The sequence below is a fragment of the Bubalus bubalis genome, chromosome 18, assembly GCF_019923935.1.
Source record: "Bubalus bubalis isolate 160015118507 breed Murrah chromosome 18, NDDB_SH_1, whole genome shotgun sequence".
NCBI lineage: Eukaryota > Metazoa > Chordata > Mammalia > Artiodactyla > Bovidae > Bubalus > Bubalus bubalis.
Genome location: NC_059174.1, coordinates 7,813,998 through 7,837,875, shown reverse-complemented (window position 1 = coordinate 7,837,875; position 23,878 = coordinate 7,813,998). Strand labels below are relative to the sequence as shown.

Here is a 23,878-nt window from a genome sequence, read left to right as displayed (position 1 = left end):
CACCCCACAGAGCTGTTCCAGGGACGAGGTGAGACAGTATCTACTGAGCGCTCGGTATCTACTGCACCAGCCGCTCAGCAAGCGTTTCCAAGCATCTGCTCTCATTCTGAAACACAGCCCATCTATAAAACGTATTCAAGTGCTAGTTAAATGATGTAACTGCCCCTCCCCTGTGAGACCATCACAGAGTCCTGCCCACACGGGTCGGACCCCACGCTCACAGGGCTAGGAAGGGCCCAAGGCAGGACTAGAACTTGGAACTCCTAACTGCCCACACCCAGCTCGGAGAGCTCTGGCTTGGAGCTTCCCAGCTGTCACACTGGCAGAAATTCGGCATCCCCAGGGGGACCAGGGAGGCGGAGGCAGGGAGGGGCCGCGTGTCCCGGGCTGCGTGTCCCAGGCCGTGGCTCAGCCCTGAGGGCCCACAGTCACGGTGCTTGCTTTGCACTAATGGATGAAGTCAGCCTCCACATGGGACCTGCTTTCCTGGGGCTCAGATCCTCACTCTGGAGACCCACTGGCTGGACTCGGGGGGTAAAGAACTCTGTTCCCTGCAGCCCTGCGTGGGCCCTGCTCTGAGTCTCCTAGAAAACCTGGGCCGGTGACAGCTTTGGAACCGACCGCAAGCATGGTGGGTGAGGGCAAGGAATTCAGTGCCAGGATCAACGCAGTTCAAGCTGGCGTCTTGGGAACGTTCCAAGCCTCATAAAGCTGCGGAGGTGACGGAGGCGTTGCCGCTCCTCTGCTGTGTGCCTTAAGTTTTCTGTGCCTCAGTCTCCACCTCTGTATAATGGGAATGATAATAATAGGTCCCTTGTTTGTATGAAAGGTAAATGAGGTCATCAGGGTAAAGCGTTCAGCAGGTACCGGTGGCGCTAGTGGTAAAGAACCCGCCTGCCAATGCAAGATATGTGGGGGTTCGATCCCTGGGTCGGGAAGATCCCCTGGAGAAGGAAATGGCAATCCACTCCAGCACTCTTGCCTAGAAAATTCCATGGATGGAAGAGCCTGGTGGGCTACAGTCCATGGGGTCGCAAAGAGTCGGACACGACTGAAGTGACTTAGCGTGCACACACAAGCACACAGTAAGCTCAGTACACCTAAGTTCATCTTAGATATTATGCTATCAGGCAACTCTCCTTGAGAACATTCCGGAAGTGGCAGGGCATACCTCTTTGAAGCCCATGCTGCTAAGTCACTTCAGTCGTGTCTGACTCTGTGTGACCCCATAGACGGCAGCCCATTAGGCTCCCCCGTCCCAGGGATTCTCCAGGCAAGAACACTGGAGTGGGTTGCCATTTCCTTCTCCAATGCATGAAAGTGGAACGTGAAAGTGAAGTCGCTCAGTCGTGTCCGACTCTTAGTGACCCCATGGACTGCAGCCCACCAGGCTCCTCCGCCCATGGGATTTTCCAGGCAAGAGTACTGGAGTGGGGTGCCAGTGCCTTCTCCATGAATTGGGAGCTATCAATATCCCCTCTCAGGAGGACATGAGAGAGATTTCAGCAGGTGACAACATTTTATAGAATATAGAAACGGTCCTACTCCAATAGAAAATAAAAAGTTGGAAAAAAAAAGTTCCTCCAGCAACCACTTAATGAGCTCCTACTGTGCACAGGGCCCTGGGGATGCTGCGGGCACCACACAGTCCCTGCCAGGGCCTGGGACCTGTCAGTGGGGATGGTGCCCTGTGCCCCAGGGGTCGCCCACGTACCTCCCCGCGTGGAGCACAGCACCCAACACCCCAAACCGAACAGACGGGTGAAAGAAAAGAGCAAAGGTCAAGGGCTACTTCAGCTCAAGGTCAAAGCCTCTTTCTTACAGAGAAACACCCCTCACCTTCCCCTCCCTCCGCGTTCCAGTGAATCAAAGCTTCCCGACTCATGCAGGACAAAATCCTCCAGCGGTTCTCCACTTTCGCCAGAGCGTCCTCTCTTCCTGGCAGGTCGCGCAGACACCGCAGGCCCAGGACAGGGCCTGCCCGGTCTGACTAAGCCAACATGCCAGGTGCCAGGCCTGGCACCCCCCACGCTCCAGAGCTGCCAGCAGGAGGACTCCCGGCGTGGGAAGGCTGCCGGGCCAGGCCCCAGGTGGCTGGGATGGGCCAAGAGCTTGCCAGGGAGCCACAGGACAGGCACTCCCGCACCCTGCAGTCAGACACTGAGTGCGGGGAAGCAGGCAGGTGGGCACCCTGGCAGTGCCAACACCCCCACCCCACCCCCAGGATCAGCGCCCCAACACGGCAGCCAGGAGTGGCGACGGGGCACCTAGTGTGACTGCAGAACTGAACTCGCAGGTTGACTCTGATGTAATTAACATGAATCCGCCGCTTGTGGCTGCCATACTGGGCTGCCCAGGTAGAGCCTCCAGAGGTCCAACCTGGGATCCTGAGGTTAAACTGCAGCCCTGGAAACCAGCCGGATGAAGCAAAGCACATCAGGTCCCTGCTCTCAACACAAGGTCTCCTCTCTGCACCAGGGGCTTCAGACAACTGACAGCTTGTGTTTCCGAACCCAGGCACTGCGTTAAGCCCCTCTCGGGCATGACCACCCGGGGAGGTGAGAGTGGTGACATCACCCATCTCGCAGATAAAAAGGCTGGGGCTTGTGCTGCTGGAGGGACAAAGGATTTGAACTCAGGTCTGAGTGTTCTGGAGTTTCAGCCCCCATCCTATAGAACCCCATTCCCCACCCCCAGCCAATCTCCACGCCGCCCCCGCGCCCCCGCTCCTGGAGCAGGCCAGCCCTCCTGCAGCAGGCTGTGGAGCAGTGCGCTTTCTCCCCGTTTTGTCCATCCGGAAAACAGGGACACAGAGCAGGCGTGGGGGGGGTGGGGGAGGAACATGGTGAAAGCCTCCAGGGGGTGTCCAGTTCCTCTCGGATGGCCCACCGTCCGCAGGAAATGGGAGGCGTTGCCAGAACAATAGGTAAAGGGACAACTCCATCTACAACTCCATCGACATCGCCTCCTCCGATTAAAAGTGCACTTCTGAGTCCACGTCTCCCCTCAAACCCCTCCCTCCAGCCCGGGAGAAGAAAGCCTCGGCTCTCAGGGACCGGGGGTTGCAGGTCTCTCGATTTCACAACGCTCACTGACACCCCGATGTGGGGGCACCCCCGTCTGGACCTCCCCACCTCCTGCGTCCAACCTCTGGGGCGCCCACTCCGCAATTTCCCCCACCCCGCAGCCAACGATCCAATTCCTCGCTCCTTCTTCCCGAAGTCTCCCAAGGATGAAATGAGCAGGGTGCACACTCCTTTAAAAAGAAAGTTCCCGTGCCATGGTTTCATTTAAAATCCTGGCTCTTCCTATAGACGAATTCCTCTATCATGGCTTTGATCATTAGGGACGGGAGGTCGTTTCAGTGTGTTATTTCATTATCTTCTGTCTACACTTCTCTCTGGACCCGAGACTCACTGACACCTGAAGAAACTGGGATGTGAACGACCAATCAACCCACCAACCACACGGTTTGCCTGGGGTGGAGCAGTTTCCCAGAATGTGGGCCTTCCCACACTGGGACAGGAAAGGCACCAGCAGGTCACTGATCTCCATCACGAGGGACTGACTCTTCCTGACCCGTGTCGCTTTCCAGAAGCGTTGGGCTGGTTTCCCAACCATCACCAGGGACCTGGGGCACCTCTGACTGAGGGGCCAGCAGCCCCCAGGCAAGCAGGGGCACCAAGAGAGGAGTCTGGATTTGAAGCCAGACTGATCCTAGCCCCACCCCTGCAAGCTGGCGCCTAGAGCAAGGAGTTTCTTGAAGCCTCAGTTTCCTCATCTGTGCTGGAATGGGGGGAGGGGTTCACGTTGTACACACCGTCCACAGAAAGAGCTGACCAGGTCACATGCTGCTCTGAGCAGGGTCAGGACGCACACGCGGGACCCAGGCAGGAGGCTGATCTGATGGCAGAGACCGGAACTTGAGTCTGGCGTGACTGCTTGAAATCACCACTCTGGAGATCCAGGAAAGAGATGGCCACTTGATGAGCTCAAGGTTTCTGAAGCCTTGGGAAGAACACGCAAAAAAGCCCCGGGCAGAGAAGGAGGGAAGCTGGCCCAAGGACCAGCCAGAGCACTACATCAAAGTGTCCTGGGCTGGTGTCCAGGGCTGGGACCAAGGACTTCCCAGTGATGCGTCCAGGAGGGTCTGACAGCGGGGCACTCTCTTCCCAGTGCTTTCCTCTCCGAGAGGAAGGCTGAGTGAGGGGAGCCAGGTGGGGAGGACCAGGGAAGAGGTCGTTTCAGCACAAGCCCACCAGTTGGTGCAGGAAGAGGCTGGGGTTTTTCCTGGCCATCTCAGGAAGGGCTCAGAACTGGGAAGTGATGCCAGCTTGGGAGGCACAGTTGGGACTGCCACACTCGGCTGCCACGCTTGGTCGGGGAGGGGTGGGACCAGCCAAGGTGATGAATGGGAGGCCTGCCAGCCCATGCTGTGATCTCTTAAGTACTTGCAAGCTCAAGATGAGGGGGCTAACTGATTTCTTTCTCAGTCCTTTTTTTTTTCCTTTAATGGATTTCTTTTCAAATAGCTTCAGATCTACAGACAATAGGAAGATAAGAAAGCTCCCGTGATCTCCCCTGCTCACATTGGTGCGATGCCTTTGTTACCACAAGTGAAATAATAATGATGCTTTATTATAACAAATGTCCACGCCTGTTTCTGATTTCCTTAGTTTTTACCTATTTTATTTAACCTAACATTCTTTCCCTGCTCCAGGATCTCGCATCACATGTAGTCATCATGCTGCCTCAGGCTCCTCTAACTGTGGCAGCCTTAGAGTCCTCTTGTGTTTAATGACCTGGCGTTACAAGCAGCGCTGCTCAGGTGTTCTGCAGAAGGTCCCCTGGTTGGCAGGTCTGATGTCCATTTGGGCACACCTCTGCCCAATTCTGGAGAAGGCAATGGCACCCCACTCCAGCACTCTTGCCTGGAGAGTCCCATGGACGGAGGAACCTGGTGGGCTGCAGTCCATGGGGTCGCAAAGAGTCAGACACGACTGAGCGACTTCACTTTCACTTTTCACTTTCATGCATTGGAGAAGGCAATGGCAACCCACTCCAGTGTTCTTGCCTGGAGAATCCCAGGGACGGGGGAGCCTGGTGGGCTGCCGTCTATGGGGTCGCAGAGAGTCGGACATGACTGAAGCGACTTAGCAGCAGCAGCAGCTGCCCAATTCTGCCCTCCGTGGTCTTGCTTTGTGCACACCGGTGGTATTTACACTGGAAATTGGCAAACTCTACAAATCAAGGCTTTCCCCCCAGAAAATTCACCACTTCCCAGAAAGCAGATTCTCAGACACATCACTGATTCAAATACAGGGAATCAGAATTCTCACCCGTGTTCTCCACCACCAGGCCGTATCTGTTCTCTGAGCATGCGTCTATGTGTCTGTGGGGTGGGGTGTGAAGCTCTGCCCTTCAGGGCTCCCAGGTTTTGTTAAAAACCCACATTCCCACACTGAGAGTTCAGATACTTATGGGATGACTTGTCTCAATGAGCAAAGGCCCCAAGCGCCATGTGGCAAAGATACGGATGCTCACCCATGGCCCACCGGCCCCCTGGTCAGGACTGCCCTGTCATACGGATGCCCACCCACGGCCCACCGGCCCCCTGGTCAGGACTGCCCTGTCATACGGATGCCCACCCACGGCCCACCGGCCCCCTGGTCAGGACTGCCATGTCATACGGATGCCCACCCACGGCCCACCGGCCCCCTGGTCAGGACTGCCCTGTCCAGTCAGCCCCTGCAGACTACAGCGGCAGCGGCAAGGCCGAAACGCAGACCAGAGACGCCAGGACCACTTGGGCTCCAGCCAGTGTCATCTCCCTCTGAGAAAGGCAGGAGCCAAAAAGTGGTTAGCGGGGAGGCAGAGAGGAGGAGAGTGTAGCCTCTGGGGCTGGTTACCTCTTGCTTCAAACTCTGGCTCCACCACCCGCTGTGGGGCCTTTCCCCAAGTCCCTGCACCATCCTGAGCCTCGGTTTTCTCATCTGTAAAATGGAGCAATAGGCCGTCCCACATAGGTTGTCCAAAACAGGACAATAAGGGCAGAAGGCCTGATCCAGAGTAGGTGCTAGTGAGTGGTGGCTAAAAAGTCTCAGCGGACACGGAACAAGAGGGCAGAGGGAAAAGGACAAGCCCAGGGCCTACAGCAATGCTGCAGGCGCCTCTCTTTCTTGGAGGATGCATTATCATGTTCAGATCTCCATGAGTTTCAGGTGAAAAATTCTGTCCCATTTCCTCTCTAACGCACATCTCTGCTTGTCGGGAAGTTGACTCTTCTCACGAGCTTACTGGCCATCATGTCTCCTGGTCTTTGCACTTTTTCCCCTTGAGGCAGTCATGCCTTCTCACTGATTCACACACACGTTTCGCACATTAAGTTGTTTTTTTTTTTTATCCTTTATTTGCCAAACATGCTGCAACTGCATCTTCTTGGTTCATCATTTGCCTTTCAAATGGATTTACAGTGAGGCTGATCTGACTGTTTCTTCATGCTCGAGGGTCACTTCTTATGCAGCCAAATCTAGCTCTCCCTTCTTTTGTGGTTTCTCGAACAGAAACAGCCAAGGTTCAGGGCTGTTGTTGATCTGAGGTTGATCCCTGCTAATTGGCTCGCACAGTGAGAAACAACTGTAAGTTTCCGCTCCCCTCTCTCCTCCCCCCAGCAAGCCGAGAGCCGTGCTGGGGCCTCCTCCCGGCCAGGCCTTGGCTCCACGGGGTCACTCCTCTGTCCCCTGGAGCTCCTGCCTGGCCCGGAGAAGGAGTGACTCACCCCGAGGCACGGCGCCTCAGCGGCCCAGCGGTTACAGAGTTTTCGTGGAGCAGCCCCTCACCTGAGGGTGGGGGACCCAGTTCCCTTCTGATTCTTGTGCAGGCTGGACGGACATTCATACATGCACACACCCGTGTGACCACTGCCCCACTCCCAGGAGGCTCTCTCATGCCTCTTCCTTGGCAACATCCCCCAGAAATAAGCACTCCTGTTTTTTCTATCACTACAGGCTAGTTCTGCCTGCCCTTGAACTTCATTTAAATGGAATCATGCAGTATGTACTCATCTGTGTCCAGCTTACGTTGCTCAACATAATGCCGGTGAGACTGATCTGCAGGATCTGTTATTTTTCATGGCTGTATAGTACTCCCCGGTGTGGTTATGTCGTTATGTGCTTATCCATTCTACTGTTGGGTCCTTCATTTCCAGTTTCAGGCTGTTACTCTGGCTGCTCAAAACTCTCTTGTTCATGTCTCTTGGTGAATATCACTAGGAGTAGGATCCCTGGGCACCAGGAGAAGGCAGAATCACACAATAGATCCTTGCCAAGACCCAGTAGGCAGGCAACATGAGCCTCATCATATAGATGAGGAAACAGAGAAGTCAAGTAATTTGCCTGGGGTCACACAGCTAGAGTGTAGCAGAGCTGGGCCTCACACTCAGCTAGGCACAGCCCCCCTCTCGCATGGGTTGGGTGCCCTGGGTGGTACCTGGCAGATACGCCCTGAGAGATTTCAGACAGAGAGGACAGGGGAGGACAATGTTCTTTAACTCCCTCAAAGAGCAGCAAGGCCCCACTCTGTCCCCAGGAGGCCGGGAGACCGAGGATGGGGCTGGGAGGGCTGAGCAAACAGAGACGCATGAATGAGGCCTAAGTCCAGCAAACCCCAAGCACATAATTTCATCTGGAAGCAAAGGCGTCCCGCCGCCCGGCGCGCCCTCCTTCTTGGGGAGAGGGCAGCCTCCGATCTGAAGCGCCTTTGTCTCCCCGGGGTGTCCGAGACAGGGTGGCAGAAGCCTCACTTGTGCAAACAGATGACAGTCAACGGCCCCCCGTGTCCCCCAGTGCCCGCCTTCAGCTTCAAAGGACCAACTATGTCTCCGGTCTCTCGAGTTTCTCGTCTGCAGCCTCCCGTTGGCGGTGAGCACCCGCTCTGTCTGGTCCTCAGTCTGAAACCTGCAGGGGGTGGGGGGCGCCCGCCCCGCCAGCCCCCTCACAGGGCTCGGAGCCGATGGAGGGTGCCGGCGGGGCCAGAAGGCGCTCACGTGCACGGAGGGGGCTGTACACAACCACAGCCCCGTGTGTGTAGAAGGCTGCTTTCCCACTGACCGGACGGGTGAAGGGCTGTGGAATCAGACAGGCCGGCAGGGCCCCGCACTCCTCCTGGGGGTGGTGCTCCATGCCCCTCCCTCCTCTTTCAAAAACTCTAAACTTCCCCTCTGAACATCCCTCCTCTCCAGGGGCTACACGGCCACCACGGTTACACAGGCAGCTCCCTGTGGCAGCTGGGACCCCGCCCAGCAGCCACGGTGATGGTCCAAGGGTCAGTACAGGCCCTGAGCCTGGCCCTGTGGGGTCCCTTCTTGGGAATCTGGAAAGAGGGTGAGAGCAACGGGGAAGCTGCGAAGAGAAAGCTGGGTGCACGGGGGCCGCGCGCCAGCCCGAGGGGGCAGGAGGGGAAGCGAGGGGCAGAGGAAGCGGGGACGGAGGGGCCAGGCCTTTGGGTCCTGCTGTCCCGTGGCCTCTTGAGCTGGGCTGCCATGACGCGCGCCTGGCCCTTGGGAGGTTAACTGGGGATGGCGCATTTCAGTGGGTCCTGAGGATGCACAGGCGTTTGTAAAGACCTGGAGAAAGGCTCGTGTCCTCTGAGCAAGCCCGCTGGCACCCGAAGGTGCGAGTGTCCCTGTGGAAGGTCCGCCACGTAGCCAAACGCACCCCCTGCACACCCAGCGGGGGCGCGGACTCCAGCCTCAAGTTCACCCGCTGCCCCGACCTTGGTCTAAGTAGGGACTTTCTGCAGACTCCACCCACGGTGACCGTGCCATTGCTGCCTCACTCCCGGAACTGAGCCCGCCGCCAGCTGGGTATCCTGCGCTCCCTCCTAGATCGGCCAGACCTCACAGGGCCCCCCCAGAGCACCGTCCCTGCGTGCGAGCCAGGCGGGAGGCCGCCGCTCCACCCTCATCGTCCTGGAACCCCGACCTGCACATGGACACCCACACGCGCGCTCCCCCACTTTGCTTCGGCACGTTATCAGCTGCAAACTCACTGTCTGCACACTCATCCAACACCGTGTGTGAGTCTTACTCCTCCCTCCTGCCTCCTTTCATCAGTCACCTGTCAAGTGCGGATTCTTCCCCCAGCCCCCCATTTCTCAGAGGGGGTGACCCTCAAGGCCACAGCCTCAGGCCCGCCTGGGCCTGCCCGTCTGAAATACAGAGCCGCCGGCACGCCGCCAGCAGCCCCCCGAGCCACGCTCCTGTAACAGGCTCCCTGAGCTCTGCCCCTCCCCACCAACCAACCCTCAAAGATTCCAGGAAGGGGCTGAGAACCCCAGGACGCGGAGACGAGATTCCTCTCTAATACCTTTATGGTTTATTTCTGCTCTGAGAGCATTAAATATACAACACGCACCCACCACAAAGATCTATCTCTATTTTTAACCGTGCCTATGTATACATACGCTTTTAAATTGAGTGTCTGGAAAGCTTCATGAAACATCTTCGGGAAGCACCCCCCCAAGAAAGGTGGCTTCAGTGGGGGTGCGGGGGGCAGTGTGGATGGCCCAATGGCGAGGCCTTTAATTTTTTTTACTTTTTATTTTTTAGGCCACACTGCGTGGCATGTGGGAATCCCAGTTCCCCAGCCATGGATGGAACCCACGCCCCCTGCAGTGGAAACGCAGGGGGGTCTTAAGCACTGGGCTCCCAGGGAAGCGCCCCAACCAGCCGCTGACTCGCCTTCCTGTGTGGGGGTTGCATTCTCTTCTCCCTTGGGAGACCCATCTGCCCAATTGAGACCCGGACTCTGCTGTGATGTACCAGCCACCTGCTTCTCTCCCACCCACTCCGAGCTCTCTCAGACCACGTACGTCCATCTGTCCGAAAGCTGCCGGCTTGGGGCAAGGATGGAGGCCAAGCAGCTGGCCTCCGGGCCCCGGGCTCGGGCTCTGCGGCTCTGGCAGCCGCTGGGTGCCAACTCTGCTGGCTGGAGACGGCCGGGTCACAGCAGGGCTGGTCAGCCTCCAGCCTGTGGTCTGCGATGGGAGCCTGGCTCTCCCAAGCGAGGTAAACGGCCAGATAGCAGCGGGAGCGGGCCCAAAGGCAGACTTTTCTAGGTATTGATCTGTTTTCCAGGGCACCTCATCTCTGCGCCATGAAGCCTGGGAATAACAAGAGCATGAGAGAGGCAGCCCGACGCCACACGGCTCGGACAAAGGCAGAATGTGCCTGCCTCTCACTGCTACATGATCACCTCGTCCGGTTCACCCCGAGCTGCTAACTTTGAATGCTTATTGGTCACCCACATGCCTAGTGAAGACCCCCAGCACTGTGCAGCAGGCTCGAGCAGGGTCTGAGCGTGTGCGTTCCCAGCACACTTCCAGGTGAGGCAGAGGCTGCTGTGCGCGGACCGCGCATCAGAGGCAAAGTGACTTCCCACCAACCAGAGGAGGAGGTTATCACCAGCATTCCCGCGTTAACCACAAACGGGGAACTGCAGCTTGTAGAACTCACGGTCCGCCTGGAGTCACAAAGGCGGGCGACGCAGAGGCAGGATCTGAACCCCAGCTGGGGGCCCCGGGGCCCGAGGGTGTGACTACACCCTGGGGGAGCCTCCCCCCGGGTGCCCTCCAGGCTTTGCTTCCTTCTTGCCAGTTCCCCGGGTCCGGGGTGCCAGCTGGGCTGTGGGAACTGGAAAATGAACCCTCCTCTCAGTCAGCACAGGTCATGGCCGGGCGAGCTGGGGACGCCTTTGTGCAAAGAACAAGATGCCCTTTAGTCAGGGTGGGTCAGTTCCTTGCCAGGGCACGTGGGATTCCAGCCCACTCGACCCTTGGCCGTGACGAAGGCTGAAATGAAAAGCTGAACAGCGCGCCGCCAGCTGAGGGAGGCCCTGCCCCTGGCGTCTCAGGCTGAGGCAGTGAATTCTAGGAAGAGCATGGGCCCTGCGTTCCAACGGTCTGGAGTCCAAATCCCACCTTTACTACTTGGCCACTGTGTGACGTTGAGCAAGTGGCTGCACCTCTCTGAGCCTCAGTGTCCACATTTGGAAAAGGGGAGAAATACCTCCCTCCCCCATGGAACTATCGTGAAATATGAACTCTGTGCCCCTCGACGCTGGCACAGAGTTGACACTGGATAGAGGAACAAGCCAGGCAGGTGATCAGGGGCCCGGAGGGGCAACCCGCCTGTGGTGAGAGAGGGCGTCGTCGCGGAAACGGGAGGACTGCTCGGCGGCCACTGCCACGGGCCCCTGCGCAGTGAGACCGCCCGGCCCCAGAGGCCCTAAAGGGCCTCGCTTGGGGTTATGACAGCAGCCCCCAGACACGCTCTCCCCACCCCCGGCCACAGCCCCGTCCACATGGTCTGTCTGTGACGGCGGAGACGTTCTGTGTCTGTGCTGGCTACCAGATGCGCAAAACGTGGCCCCTGTGACGGAGGAACTGCACTTTCAACTTCATTTCTCTTCAATTCACTTACATTTCGATGGCCACCTGTGCCGAGTGGCGCTCTGTCGGACTGGAGGCTTAACCCATCCTCCATCCAGCAGCTGCGGGATGGATTTTAAAGGCAAAGTCAGGCTGTGTCCCTCCTCTGCTCAGAAGCCCCCAGAGGCTCCCTTCTCACTCGGAAGGAAACGCGGAGCCCTGGCACTTGCCTGTGAGACCCTCTGTGACCCGCCGGCCTCACTCTCTGCAGGCTGAGCACCCACCACCCTCTTCCTCGCTCACTCTGCTCCACCCCGAAGGCTCACCCGGCCAATCCCACTCTGCCACAGGGCCTTGGCACGTGCTGTGTACACACAACCCCCCCCCAAACATCGTCCCAGCTGGTGCCCTTCACTCAGTGCTCTGTACCGATGCCACGAAAGGACACCTGAGTCCCCAGTGCCTCGCCACCCTTGCCCCAGGTTGGCTCCTTCGAAAGCCCTATGCTCACCTGAGATATGGTGTCACCTGTTCACACATCTCTTCTCCCCTTCCTTACCAGAATGTAAGGTTCACAGACACAAAGCCTTTGCCTGTCACACTCACGGTTGTGTCTCCTGGGCCTGGAGCAGCCCTGGCCAGGCACACAGCAGATAAAGTTGAGCAGAAGCGTCGTTAAGACACCCGGCGCACAGCACGTGCTCTGCTGCTGCAATAATAATGAGCTGTGATCATCATTCTTGCTCCAAACCTGACCAGTGCACGTCAGGGCGTGATGTCACATCACCTGGCCCACCCGGCCGGGCCTGGCGTTCCCTTTAATAAAAACCCACGGGGGGATGACACCCTCTCCTCTGCTGGCGTGCCCCGCCTCTGGGCGCCAAGAAGCTGGAAGCCCCGCAGAGCAGGAGGGAGTGCTGTGCGGGATGGCAGCAGGGGGCACTCGCAGGCCCAGCTGCCATGCAACCACACCCCATCCCTCATGAACCCGGGCAAGCGGGTTCCACCGGGAAGGGCTGCGTGTTTACACGGCTGTCTTATCTGCCCGCGTGGCCGCTGGAGTCTGCGCCTTGCTTTCGAAAGGACAAAGTATCCTGGGGAGCGACGCCGAAGGGGGCCAGCGTCACGATTGCAGGGCACGTGTCTGCAGGGGGCGGGGAAGCAGGTTCAGGTTGCTGAGAACCTCTGTGTGTAGCCCCGTTTCAACGCTCTGGACCCACCCTTGCGCTGCCGTGGGTTTAAGTGAGAACACGCGACAAAGTGCTTCCCGGCCGGGTGGGCCTGGCATCCAGGGAGAGCTCGGTAAATGCTAACCGCTGCTGCGGTTACCAGCTTCATTGCCTGGGACACACAGCCTGCCTGGCCGGCGCGCCTCCACCGCCACCGCCTCCCTCGTCCTGAGTCTGTGTCTCTGTTCCCCTCGCTCACTCCAACCCAGGGTTTCTCCATCTGGAGACATCTCGGGCCAGATCGCCCTTTGCGGTGGGGGCCTGTCCCAAGCGTGGTCTGGTGCTAAGCAGTCGCCCCGGCCCCTGCCCACTGTGGGTGGGAAGTGGAGATGCAGGCTCCTCAGAAAAGGAGAAATAGATTTTCAGAAGCTCCAGCTATTCCTCTTCTGGGCACACGCCCCTGAGAAGTGAAGGCGGGATCCCTAAGAGACGTGTACACATGTGCTCACGACAGCACTGCTCACAGTAACCAGAAGGCAGAGGCTGCCCAAGTATCCACTGGAGGACGAACGGGTAAAGGAAATGCAGTCTCTGCTCACGGCGGAACGGCTCAGCCTTGAAGAGGAAGGTGATTCAGACGCGTGATGAACCCCAAGGACGTCAGGTGCGGTATGCCAGCCATGAAAATACAGATGTCGCATTCCACCTGGATGAGCCACCTAATGGAGTCACAGTCAGAGAGACAGGGTGTGGATCAGGGCCACTGGACCGCATCCCTCACCAGCCCAGGCTGCCTGCTCATCCACGCTCCCCCATCCCCCACGCTCCCCCACGAGGGTGGGTCACCCTCACCCCATCACCAGCTCCCGGGTCAGAGGTAACTTCCAGCTGGTGGGTAGTGCTGCTTGTCCCAGCCTGCAGAGCTGAGCCCACACGGCCCAGAGCCCCTGCAAGTTCCCTGGGTGTTTAGCATAACAAGGATTATTCAGAAAGAGAACTGGGATCTCCCAGGGATCCAAGGAAAGGTTAAAGATGAAAAAAAAAAGCCTGGAAGAATATGCCCCCAAATATTAACCGTGCTATCTCTGGGTTGTGGGAGTCCGAGTAATTTCTATTTACTTTGTTCTGCTTTATCTCCTATAAGCAAGTGTTTTGTTTGCCTTATTGTGTGTGTGTTGCTGGAAAAGTTGATTTAAAAAAGAAATAAATAAAGGCATTTCACTCAAACAAAAAAGCTAATACTCAAGGTATTACAATTAACACATTATTGACCGGGGGGTTTTGCAGAAACACTTAAGGCCTGAGATTTGTTATGGAAGTGAGTAATGTTTGGGTAACAAAAGATACATTAATACGTCTCTCATCAACAAGTTGTTAAGAACCCACTGAAATAAGAACAGGGTTTTGGCACTTGCAGGGGAAAAAAAACAAGCTCCAGAGACCGAGAATACTCTCTTGGGTGGAGAAGCAGTCAAGGCTGCGGAATTCAGCTCTCTGGGGATTCTAACTGTGGGGCTGCACTCTGAGCCCCCCATGATTGCTGCTCCTTCTGCCCCCGCACTCGTCCCTCTATACTCGCCCCAAAAGGCAATGCAGCACGTTAACCGTCTCTCCTCCTGGAAGCCAGACCCACCCAGAACAGACACCTCCCCACTTCTAACAACTTTTAAAAATTTTAAAACCATTTTAGTTAGATGTTAACACCATGGAACATTCATCACAACCAAGAAGCCAGCACTGGGATGACTACCAGCTAACTCGACCTTTCACCTGAACTTGGCTGCCCGCCCCCACCCTGCCCCAAGGTCCCTTTCCTGCCCCGGGACCCCGGCCAGGACCCCGGCCAGGACCCCGGATTACACGCGTCCTTTCACCCTAGCCGCCTCAGGTCTGGACGTGTGGCACACGCCTAAGTCTCTGAGGTCTCGACAGGCTTAAGGAGCACTGCTCAGGGGTTTTACAGAACGTCCTCGAATTTGGGTTTCTCCCTTGGGGCATCCCATTTTTCTTTATTGAGGTGAAATATATATAACTAACATTTATAATCTTAACCATTTTTAAGTAGCATTAACTATAGGCACACTGTTGCACAACCACCACCATCCACCCGTCTCCAGAACCTTCTAGAATTTTCTCAGTCTTCCTAGCTGGAACTCTGCCCCCAAGCCACGGTCACTCCTCATTCAGCGCCAGGCACCCCCCTTGCCCCACCCCCCTGCCCCCATCCTCATGCCTCGGGGTGCCCATGATTCCACCCTGTCTCTGAATGCAAACCAGAACCACCACCAAGACGCCACTTCACACCCATTAGGATGGCCATTATCAAAACAAGAGAAAGTAGCAAGTGCTGGGAAGACAGAGGGTTGTGTTACAAAACACAGCTGGGGAGGTGGGAGACAGATCAGTGGTTCCTCCAAAACTTAAACATGGAATCACCACACAACCCAGCAATTCCACTGGGATATGCTCTCAAAAATCCTCAGAAGGGACTTGCATGGGTATTTGGACGTCTGTGTTCATAGCAGCATTATTCATAATACCCAGAAAGCGGACGCACCCTGCACTGACTTCCTTTTACAGCGGGCCTCCCCCTGGAATAGCACCCCAGGGCATCCCCGCCCCAGCGACGTGGGCGCAGGGCACGGGCTCCCTGAGGGCGCGCTGGGGCCGCCTGCGGCCAGGTGAGCCGGCCCGGCCACGGACCTCCCGGCCGAGGCCGCATCCCAGGGCAGGGCTGAGGCGCCAGAGCGGACACCCAGGGCCCCAGGCAGCGGCCGGCCCCCTGGAGGAGACGGACCGGGGCCGGCGGCCCTGCTGACACTGCCAGCCAGGGGCTCTTGACAGTGGGAGAGAGGCTCCCCCGCCCCGTCCCCAGCACACCCACCCCTGGGGAGTCACAGAGCTGCACCCACGGAGAGAACAACTGCCTGCTGAGAGTCACCCTCACGGGGCTGAACAAGCACTGAACAGCACAACCAGCCCCGCTCCAACCCCCGTTTCACTGCAGGGAAACTGATCCAACTCACCCGAGGTCACACAGGTGCCGGCCTGGTCTGTGTGACTCCAGAACCCAAGTTCTGATGCCAAGGGGACGTTCTCAGCCCACCCCACCCCCGCCCCCAGCTGGAGGATCAGGACCCATCACCACCCATCTCCAGGTCTGCGGTTTTTAGGGAGAAACAGAGGCTAATGCGAGAGAAGGTGGTGATTCTATTGGGTGGGACCATACTCAAGTTGTGAGGAAAGCGAATGGCAGCCACAGTGGAGTTCCTGCCTATTCAGCACCTACTGTCTGCTAAGATTTAACCTCCCGGCCACCCTCTCTGTGGCCCCCACTGGCAGCACTATAACTGACCCACTCTAGAGACAAGGAAACTGAGGCTCAGTGGGAAGAACCACTTGGCAGCAATCCGGCGCCTCAATCAGGGCAGAGGGTAACCAGCTCCACTCCGCACGGAGGAACTGGCCCTGGGGAGTGTCCTTGACTCTTCAGTGTGAGGCTGGACGCATTAAGGCAGGAAGGGGCCTCAGAGCCCCTGAGGACAGAAGCCAAGGGTCTGCGCGTGGGGACAACTTTCCTGAGGCCATGCCTGGAGCTGGAGAAGAGGGCCAAGAACACAGCCCTTCTGTCAACACTAACCCACATCAAAACTACCTCCTGGAGCTCACATTTTTGGCCTCTTGTTAATCTTCGAGATTCTTCTCTGGCACCCGCTTTGTTCCTCAAACTTGGGAAGTTCCAGCCATGGTCCAGGATGTGTTCCAAGGAGGCATCCCAGCCCCCCGCACCTGCACTAGCGCCCCGGGAGCTGTGTGGCCTTGGGCAAGTGGCTTCACGTCTCTGAGCTCAGTCTCAGCCACGTGGGGCAAGCAGGGGACTCGTGTGTAGCACGCAGACTGGAGGCTGTGGGAGCACCTGGACAGTCGGGCACGCGCGGCTCCGCAGCAGGCCGGGCAGAATCGGAATGGGAGGGGGACACACGGCAAAGGCTGCGTGCTCCCGGACGGGGCGAGGAAGACGAAACAGGCCTGCCCAGGCGACACACCTGCCGCTGCACGGCAACAGCCGCGTAGGCCACAGAGGGGCCCCAGCCCTGGCTGGCCGCCTGGGGCCCCCTCCACCCCCGTGCAGGGCAGCAGGCCCGTCTGTTCCGGCAACCTGACCTGAGGCCTGCTGGTTCTGCTCCCATCTGCCTGGGGCCGCCTCTCTGGGAGGCCTGGCAGTGGTGTTGGCAAGTCTTTGGGGGGTCCCCATCTCCCTATGTCCCCTGCCAGGGTGTAGAGGTCTGTCAGGTAAGTTAGGAAGGTAAGTCAGGAAGGAGAAAATGTCCCCATCTCAGCCCAGGGCACCTTGATCTCCCCAGAGGCACGAGACCACTTTGGAGAAAAGGTCAAGAGGGATGTTTTTCTGAGCTGCTCCGTCGTGTTCCCGTCCCTCAGTGATGCCTGCTGCTTATTATACCTATGACAACATCAGAAATGTTTCTTGTGGATTTCCGCAAGGGGTTGGGGGGAGGGGGTACGTCTCTGGCTTTCTTTTCCCCCTGGCTTTGCATTGGGTGCGGCAGACCAGAAATGAGATCTTGAGGGGCGCGGTGGTTCCCTGGGCCAGGAGGTGTGAAGGCAGGGGTGTGGCATCCAGGTGAGAGGGTGCCCCCACCCGCCGCAGGGGTGTGAGGAGCGGGGCTAGCCAGAGATCCGGGATGGGCGGGCCTCCCCGGGCGTGTCAGCCCAGGGCCACCTGCTGCCAGGGCTTCAATCTGCTGAGGATTTAGGTAGGGAGACAAATGTCTTTTAAAATTGCTCTCATTTCCTGAGTGCCCGTTAGATGCTGGCAAGTAAGTACTGTGCCAAGTGCACTAAGCTTTGTTTGGATCTCAGGGAGGCTTGCCAGACGCTATAATTATTTCCATTCTACAAACAAGGAACTGTGGTCCACGAGAAGGCTAAAGCGACCTGGGCCAGGGTCACATGGTCAGTGAAGTGGCCCCAGGAAGAAAGACACCTACTGAAGTCGATGATTAAAGAAAACAAGAAAGTGCATTCATTGGCCATCCTGAGTCAGGAAGTAGAAATTTGGAGGTAGGGCACAGATGAATTAGATTACATGGAGATGTTTGTCCGTTTGGGATTTTGCAAACATCTGATGCGCCTGGTGGTGACTGCCTGGAGTGTGTTGTGAAGGATCCTGCAGCGGGCATCTGGGCTCGACAGGAGAGCAGTGATTGATTATTGATGTCTGCTCTGGACACGGCTGTGGGATGCTGTACAAGAGATGCCACATTTCTCATCACGAGTCAACAACACATCCTCTCCTGATGCTGGAGAAGGACTTCCTGCTCCTTCGTGTCCTCTTCCATTTGGTGAGCTCAGTACAGAATAACAGGCAGAAATGCTTTTAGAGAGGGAGGTATTTTCTCTGGACATTAAAAGGCACACTTGGCATTTCAAAGGTAAGATTCAGTTCTTACAGGAAACGTAGGCTCCACACAGTGCACACTTAGTAGGCACCCACTGTGTTCCAGGGTGTCTGCCCTTACTACGTTTAAGCAAGGAAGACAAACCATCAACTTAATTAAATGCAGTTGGTCTAAATGCCTCCAGTGGAAAAGTGCAGGGGGCCACATCACGCCTGCCAGTCCTTGCCTCCCTGGCAGGGATTTGATCCTGATGTGGAAAATTACTTTTCTGTCCACAGCCCACTGGGAACACTTGCACGTTGGCTCTGGTGCCTGGGAGAGTGTTGAAGGCTGAGGAGTGTGGGCACCAGACAGAAAGACCACTGGACGCTGCAGCACACGAAGCCCAGGGTGGTCCCTCCACCGGCCACGGGTCCATCTCTGCTAATCAGAAGCTCATGTCTCCTCCTTTGATTTTTCCACCCCAGAGAGGAATCTCCGCCACACCGCTAGAGCTTTTGGCAGGGGGCGAGGGCACAGGAGAGTGGGGAAGGCCAAGGGCATGGCGCAGGGCTGAGAGAGAAGGTGTGTGTGAGGCGGTGGAGCGTGTCCAGCTTCTATCTCTAGGCTGTACTTAGAGGTCGCGCTCTCCCCTCAGCCTGAACAGCCTCACCCGCCGTCGTGGGGGTAGCCGCCACACGGCACAGTCGCCCCTGTCTGAGGCTGGCACCGGGACCAGCAGCGGGGTTTGTTTGGAGTATCTGTTCTTCATCAGAGGAGTGGCAGACAATCCCCCTTTCTGGTCTGGCGGGGGAGGAGGAGGAAGGCATCCGAGGGACGGGCGCTTCCCCAGCACAAACAGTGAGCCCAGCCTGTCCGCCCAGCTTCCCACCGGGGCTTCCGCCAACAGGTCCCAGGTCCTAATTCCCACATTCCTGCAGCCAAGTCTGGTGGCTGCTCCAGGGCCCTGGACCAGCATGAGGGGAAGGCAGTCCGCCCCCTGCCACCTCCCAGAAGAGTGGTGGGCGGAGCGGTGGGTGGTCCCCGAACGGGGCAGGCGCAGGGATCAGGGCAGACTATGGCGAGGAGCCACCTCCAGAAGCCAAGCGGCCAAGGAAGCGCTCTGCATAACGTGCTTCCCAGCTCACTGCCTGGAGCCCTGCTTACTGCTCACATCGCAGCTGCCCAGGCACTGCCTGCCCCCACCCCAGCCCCAGAAGGTGCCCACCGGAATGCCTGTTCACACCAGATGCCCCTCTGGGAGGTGCTGCTGGCTCCAGGAAGAAAAGGACCTGGTGGTCCCCAGCTCCCAGCACGGTGGCTGGAGGGAAGCCAAGAGCGAGGGAAGAACAAAGGTGGGAGGGGGTGGGGTGGGGGTGGGGACACCTGGTTTCTCCTCCCAGGGCTGGCCCTTTGTGGTCAGCAGAGTAATGGTCCCCCAAAGACTCCCACACCCCAACCCCCAGAACCTGTGAGTGTATGCTGTGACGTGGCACACGGGTCCCTGCAGGCGGGGTCATGACCCCCAAGCTGGAGAGATGACACCGGATCATTCAGGCGGCCACACGTCACCGTGTGCTCCTTATAAGACGGAGGCAGGGGGACCAGAGGCAGGGGTCAGGGTGATGCCACCGCGAGCCAAGGGAGTGCGGGCAGGCCGTAGAGAAGGGAGGAGGGAGGGACCGGATTCTCCCCTGGAACACCCTGCTGACACCTTGACTTTAGCCTGGGGCACCCATGTTGGACTCCTGACCTTCTGAACTACAAGACAATAGATGTAAGTGGGTTTAAGCCCCGAAGTTTACGGGAATTTTGTCACAGCGGCCAAAGGAAACCAGAACAGCAAAGGAGGGCGCTCTTGGGCCCCTGGCCAGCGATAATCCGTGGCAGGCAGACGGCACTAACGTCCCCAGAGTCCTGGTCTCCCCCTCCTCCGCCGGGCACCCGAAAAGGGAAGATTCCTGACCCCTTGAAGCCAAGCCGTGGCTGAGTGACAGAGTCCAGCGGAACGCATGGAGTGAAGCGACGTGAGTCACTTCCGGGGCCAAAGAACAGTGCGGAGGGCCCTCCCCACCCCAGAAGCCTGGCCCAGCGCGGACACGTCGCTGGGTGGGGGAAGCCCTGCGCTGCCCGCGTGGGGGAGGGTCCTCCTGCCGGACTGGGCAGGCCCTGGGGTCGGAGACTCTTCATTACGACGCACGACCTCCCCCGTCCAACAGGCACCTCGGGACACCCCCACGTAGCAGCAGCTGGGCTCCTCTCCTGCATCGGTGCAGCTGTCTGCTCAAGGGCTCCCGGCCACCTCGGGAAGCTTTGCCACCGGCCCTTACAACGTCCCCAGGGTCCCCTCAACAACTTCCTGCGGGGATGGGGGAAATCCACCTTAGTCATCAAATGACCACGATGAGAAATCACTCCTTCCAGACGGCGTGGAGGTAAACGGCAAGCCGGAGCCTCCAGAGCCTGCCACGCGTGTCCTGTGTGTCTCTGGGGCGCGTGCCCGCCTGTCTCTGGGGTGTGCCCAGACGCCTGGCGCAACGTGGCCCTGGGCAAGTGCCTTCCCGTCTCCCTGCTTCTCCTCCAGGCCCTCGCCATGCCTGTGGCTGGGACTCCAGGCAGGCAGTGGATGTTTTCCCAGCTTTATTGTCCCGTCTATCACGTGCTAATCAGCCAGGAGTGACTAATCAGAAAACAGAGAGGCAGAGAAAATGCTCCCATTTCCTTGCCTCTGGGTTGCCCGTGGTTACTGAGAACCCTCTGGGTTTATCTGATGGAGCTGGGGCCGGGGGGTGTGCAAAATGGGAGTGGGATGTCCTTTGTCCGGGTCTGGGCCAATGTGGAGAACCCTGGAGGCTGTCGCCAGGGGACAGGTGGCAGCTTCACATCGCAGTGACAGTGTCGTGGTCACCTGTGGGCGCAGTCAGGGTCTCCGGAGCCCCGGACCTAAGACCTGTAGTAACTTCTCGCCCTGAGCAGGAGAGCTGCGGGAGCACAAACAGCCCCGCTGAGCTCTGGCCTCTCCGGGCACTGGAGGCCACGTGACTGGGCCACACCACGTACACGCAGCCCGGCCCGCGCAGCTGGGGTTCCAGAGCTTCGGGCTGGGGTGTCCGGTGGCGAAGAGAACTGGAGTCCCTGCCTCCCCACAGCTGGGGGCACAAGCTCTACCGGCTGCTCCCAGCCAGGCTCCCAGCCACGGAAACGCCCGTCACCCGTGGTTTTCCTCATGTTGCTGGCTTTTATTCTCCCACTTCACAGACTGGAATGCCGGGCCCAGAAAGCATGCAAGGCAGGCGTCAGGGATAAGCAACTGGCATAGCCGGCTGTCATCCAGGTCTTTCTGAGTCCACACGTGGTGACGAGGGTAGAAGGTGTCATGTCACACTCAAGTGTGCGATACTCACGCACACACACTGACACACATGCACGCACAGATTTAAACACACACAGGCACACAGATGCGTGTACATGCATGCAAGTGCACACAAACGCACACACACAGAAAGGCACATACCGCGGTCCCCCAGACACAGGCTAGCGGGCACAGGCACGCCCAAGCACTTGTGTGCGTACACACGCGGCTCAACACACCGGAAGGAGGACACGTGGTCCCCTGTGCCCTGCTGGTCTGGGCGCCGGGTTTACCAAATGCCAGGCCTTGCCACCTGTGGCCCTCAGGCATTTCATCACTGACGGTGATTTTCAAAGACAGTAAATGAACAAGGAGGCCTCAGGCCTAGGTCTCAGGGCCATTTCCTCAACATGTCCCGGAAACACACACACACACACACACACACCATACATTACACACACACACACACACACACACTCATACTTCATAAAACCCAGCCCTTAGAGACCCCCACGTGGACAGCTTCTGGGGGCCAAGCGACAGACCCGAGCTGGCAAGGAAGGAGGGAGGGATCCACCTGAGACGCCCAGCGGCCCTCCACCCTGCCTGCGGCCTCGTAACAAGTCGATTAAAAAAGAGCATCTGAAACGACGGCCCCATGTCTGCAAGGTTGGCACTTTCCAGGGTCAAGTTCTGACTCTTGAATGAGAGACCAGTCCCGCCTAAGAACTTAACCCCTTAAGAATTAACCTCCTGGTTAATCTCTGCCTAAGAACAGGTGGCTCCCTCATCCCTCAAGCTGGTCCCTGGGTGCGACTGCAAGTCTGGGGGTCAGGGACCAGCCGGGGATCCGAGCCTGCCCTTCCACCCTGTGTCTCCAGGTCTGAGGGCCTGCTTTACCGACTGAGCAAGCAAGCGCTCGCCCATCCAAAGTGCCCTTTCACCCACAGCCTACGACATGCCTGGCCTTGGCTGTACCCGTGCCATCCCCATGAGCCGTAACACAGCATGAACAGCCAATTAACCCAGGCCTGAGCGGACGGACAACCTGGGTTCAAACCCCAGCATGGACACTTGAGCTCTGATGCCAGCCAGTCCCTCGTCTGTCAAACAGGCCGTTGTGAGAATACGCGGGACAAGAAGCCCCCAGTAAATGTCGCTTGATCGTCTCAAACTGGTCCCCAGCAGCCCTGCAGCCTGACCCCACTGTCGCCAGGCTGCAGAGAGGGGAGCTGGGCTCCAAGGGGCTGAGACTCGCTCTGGCGACAGCAGGAGCAGAGTCGCCCGGGCCGCCCGGCTCCACCCGCGTCCCTGCCCCACGGCGTCCGGGGCTGGGCACAGCCCGTCAGTCCACCCTCCTGCCCAGCGTCACGGGCCAGGCCCTCCGCCACTCCGTCCTCCAGCAGCTGCACAAGGTAGAGGTGGCCCATTTCTGCAGCTACGTCCTCAGGGGCGGGACAGGTGGGCTCCGGACCCTGACCCGGCAGGGGGCCCAGAGCAGACTCCTCCTTGCCTGCCTCCTCCCTCTCCCGGCCTCTCAGCGGCCGCTCCAGCTTTTTGCCAAGAGTGCTCCTCTGAGCAAGGTGCCCAGGCGTGCAAACCCAACCGTCCTCTCACCGCCCCCCACCCCGCCGAGGGGTCTCTCTCCAGAGGTGACCGAGGGTCCCACGACACAGCCAGCTCGGCCTGGGGTCGGCCTACTTCCCCGCCCGCCCGTCCGCACACCCGCCCCCCCATCCCCAACAGCCACAAGAACACACGGGGCCATGACCGGCTGCACGGAACAAGCCCAGGCCGTGACGCCTGTCCCTCCCTCGTCCTGGCACACGGTTCCTCACACCCTCTCCACAGGAGAGGGTTCACTGCAACAGCCCCAGCCTCCAGGGACCAGGCTGGGCTGGGCTGCCCCGCTCCGGTGCACCCACCTCTCAGTGCCCACTTCCCTGCATCGTAACAGAAAGCCTGCTCGTCTCCATCCAACACCACACGACCGGCCCACCAACTCCAAGGGCAGAGCCTTCCCGAGCGCCCCCCTTTCACAGCCCGGCGTCTGCATTCCCGACAGAACGTCCCACAGTGATGGAGACCGTCCGCATGTGCCCCAACCAATACAGGAGACGGTGCCCACACACGGCTAAGGAGCGTGAGAAACGCGGCCTGGCTACCTAAAGGACTGAATTTTCAGTTTTGTTTAATTTTAATTAAATGTGAACAGCCACACGTGGCTCGCTGGCTACCACAGAGGAGGTGCGGGCCCAGAACAATGCCTGGGCCGTGGTGAGGGCTCGGTACCTGCTCGTTCAATGAATGAATGAATGGCATTTACTATCCTACTGCACCAACCTGCATCGTAACGGCCCCACGGCAGTCTTCTCCTGCCGAGGGCATCCTGAGTGCAGGACAAACTTCTTGCTCAGCACTGCATCCCCAGTGTCTTATCAACACGTGCTTCCTGTGACCTCAGTAAGTATCCACGGGAGGAATGGACCGTAGCTCAGTCCCTCTCCCCCTTCCCCGTGACACTGAGGGAA

At 58.3% G+C, this 23,878-nt stretch overlaps 1 protein-coding gene across 3 annotated transcripts in view; it reads right to left on the bottom strand.

The window, feature by feature from the left end:
- The window catches only part of LOC102397008 (c-Maf inducing protein), a 211,854-nt gene that overhangs the window by 102,872 nt on the left and 85,104 nt on the right, over positions 1–23,878 (bottom strand). The window contains exon 1 of one of the 3 annotated variants that reach the window (XM_025268445.3): positions 20,378–20,401. The exons of the other annotated variants lie outside the window; for them this stretch is intronic. Coding sequence (XP_025124230.1) covers positions 20,378–20,386 — 9 coding nt within the window. The 5' untranslated portion in view covers positions 20,387–20,401. Of the gene's footprint in view, positions 1–20,377; positions 20,402–23,878 lie in introns of those variants that run through there. 3 annotated transcript variants of the gene reach the window in all.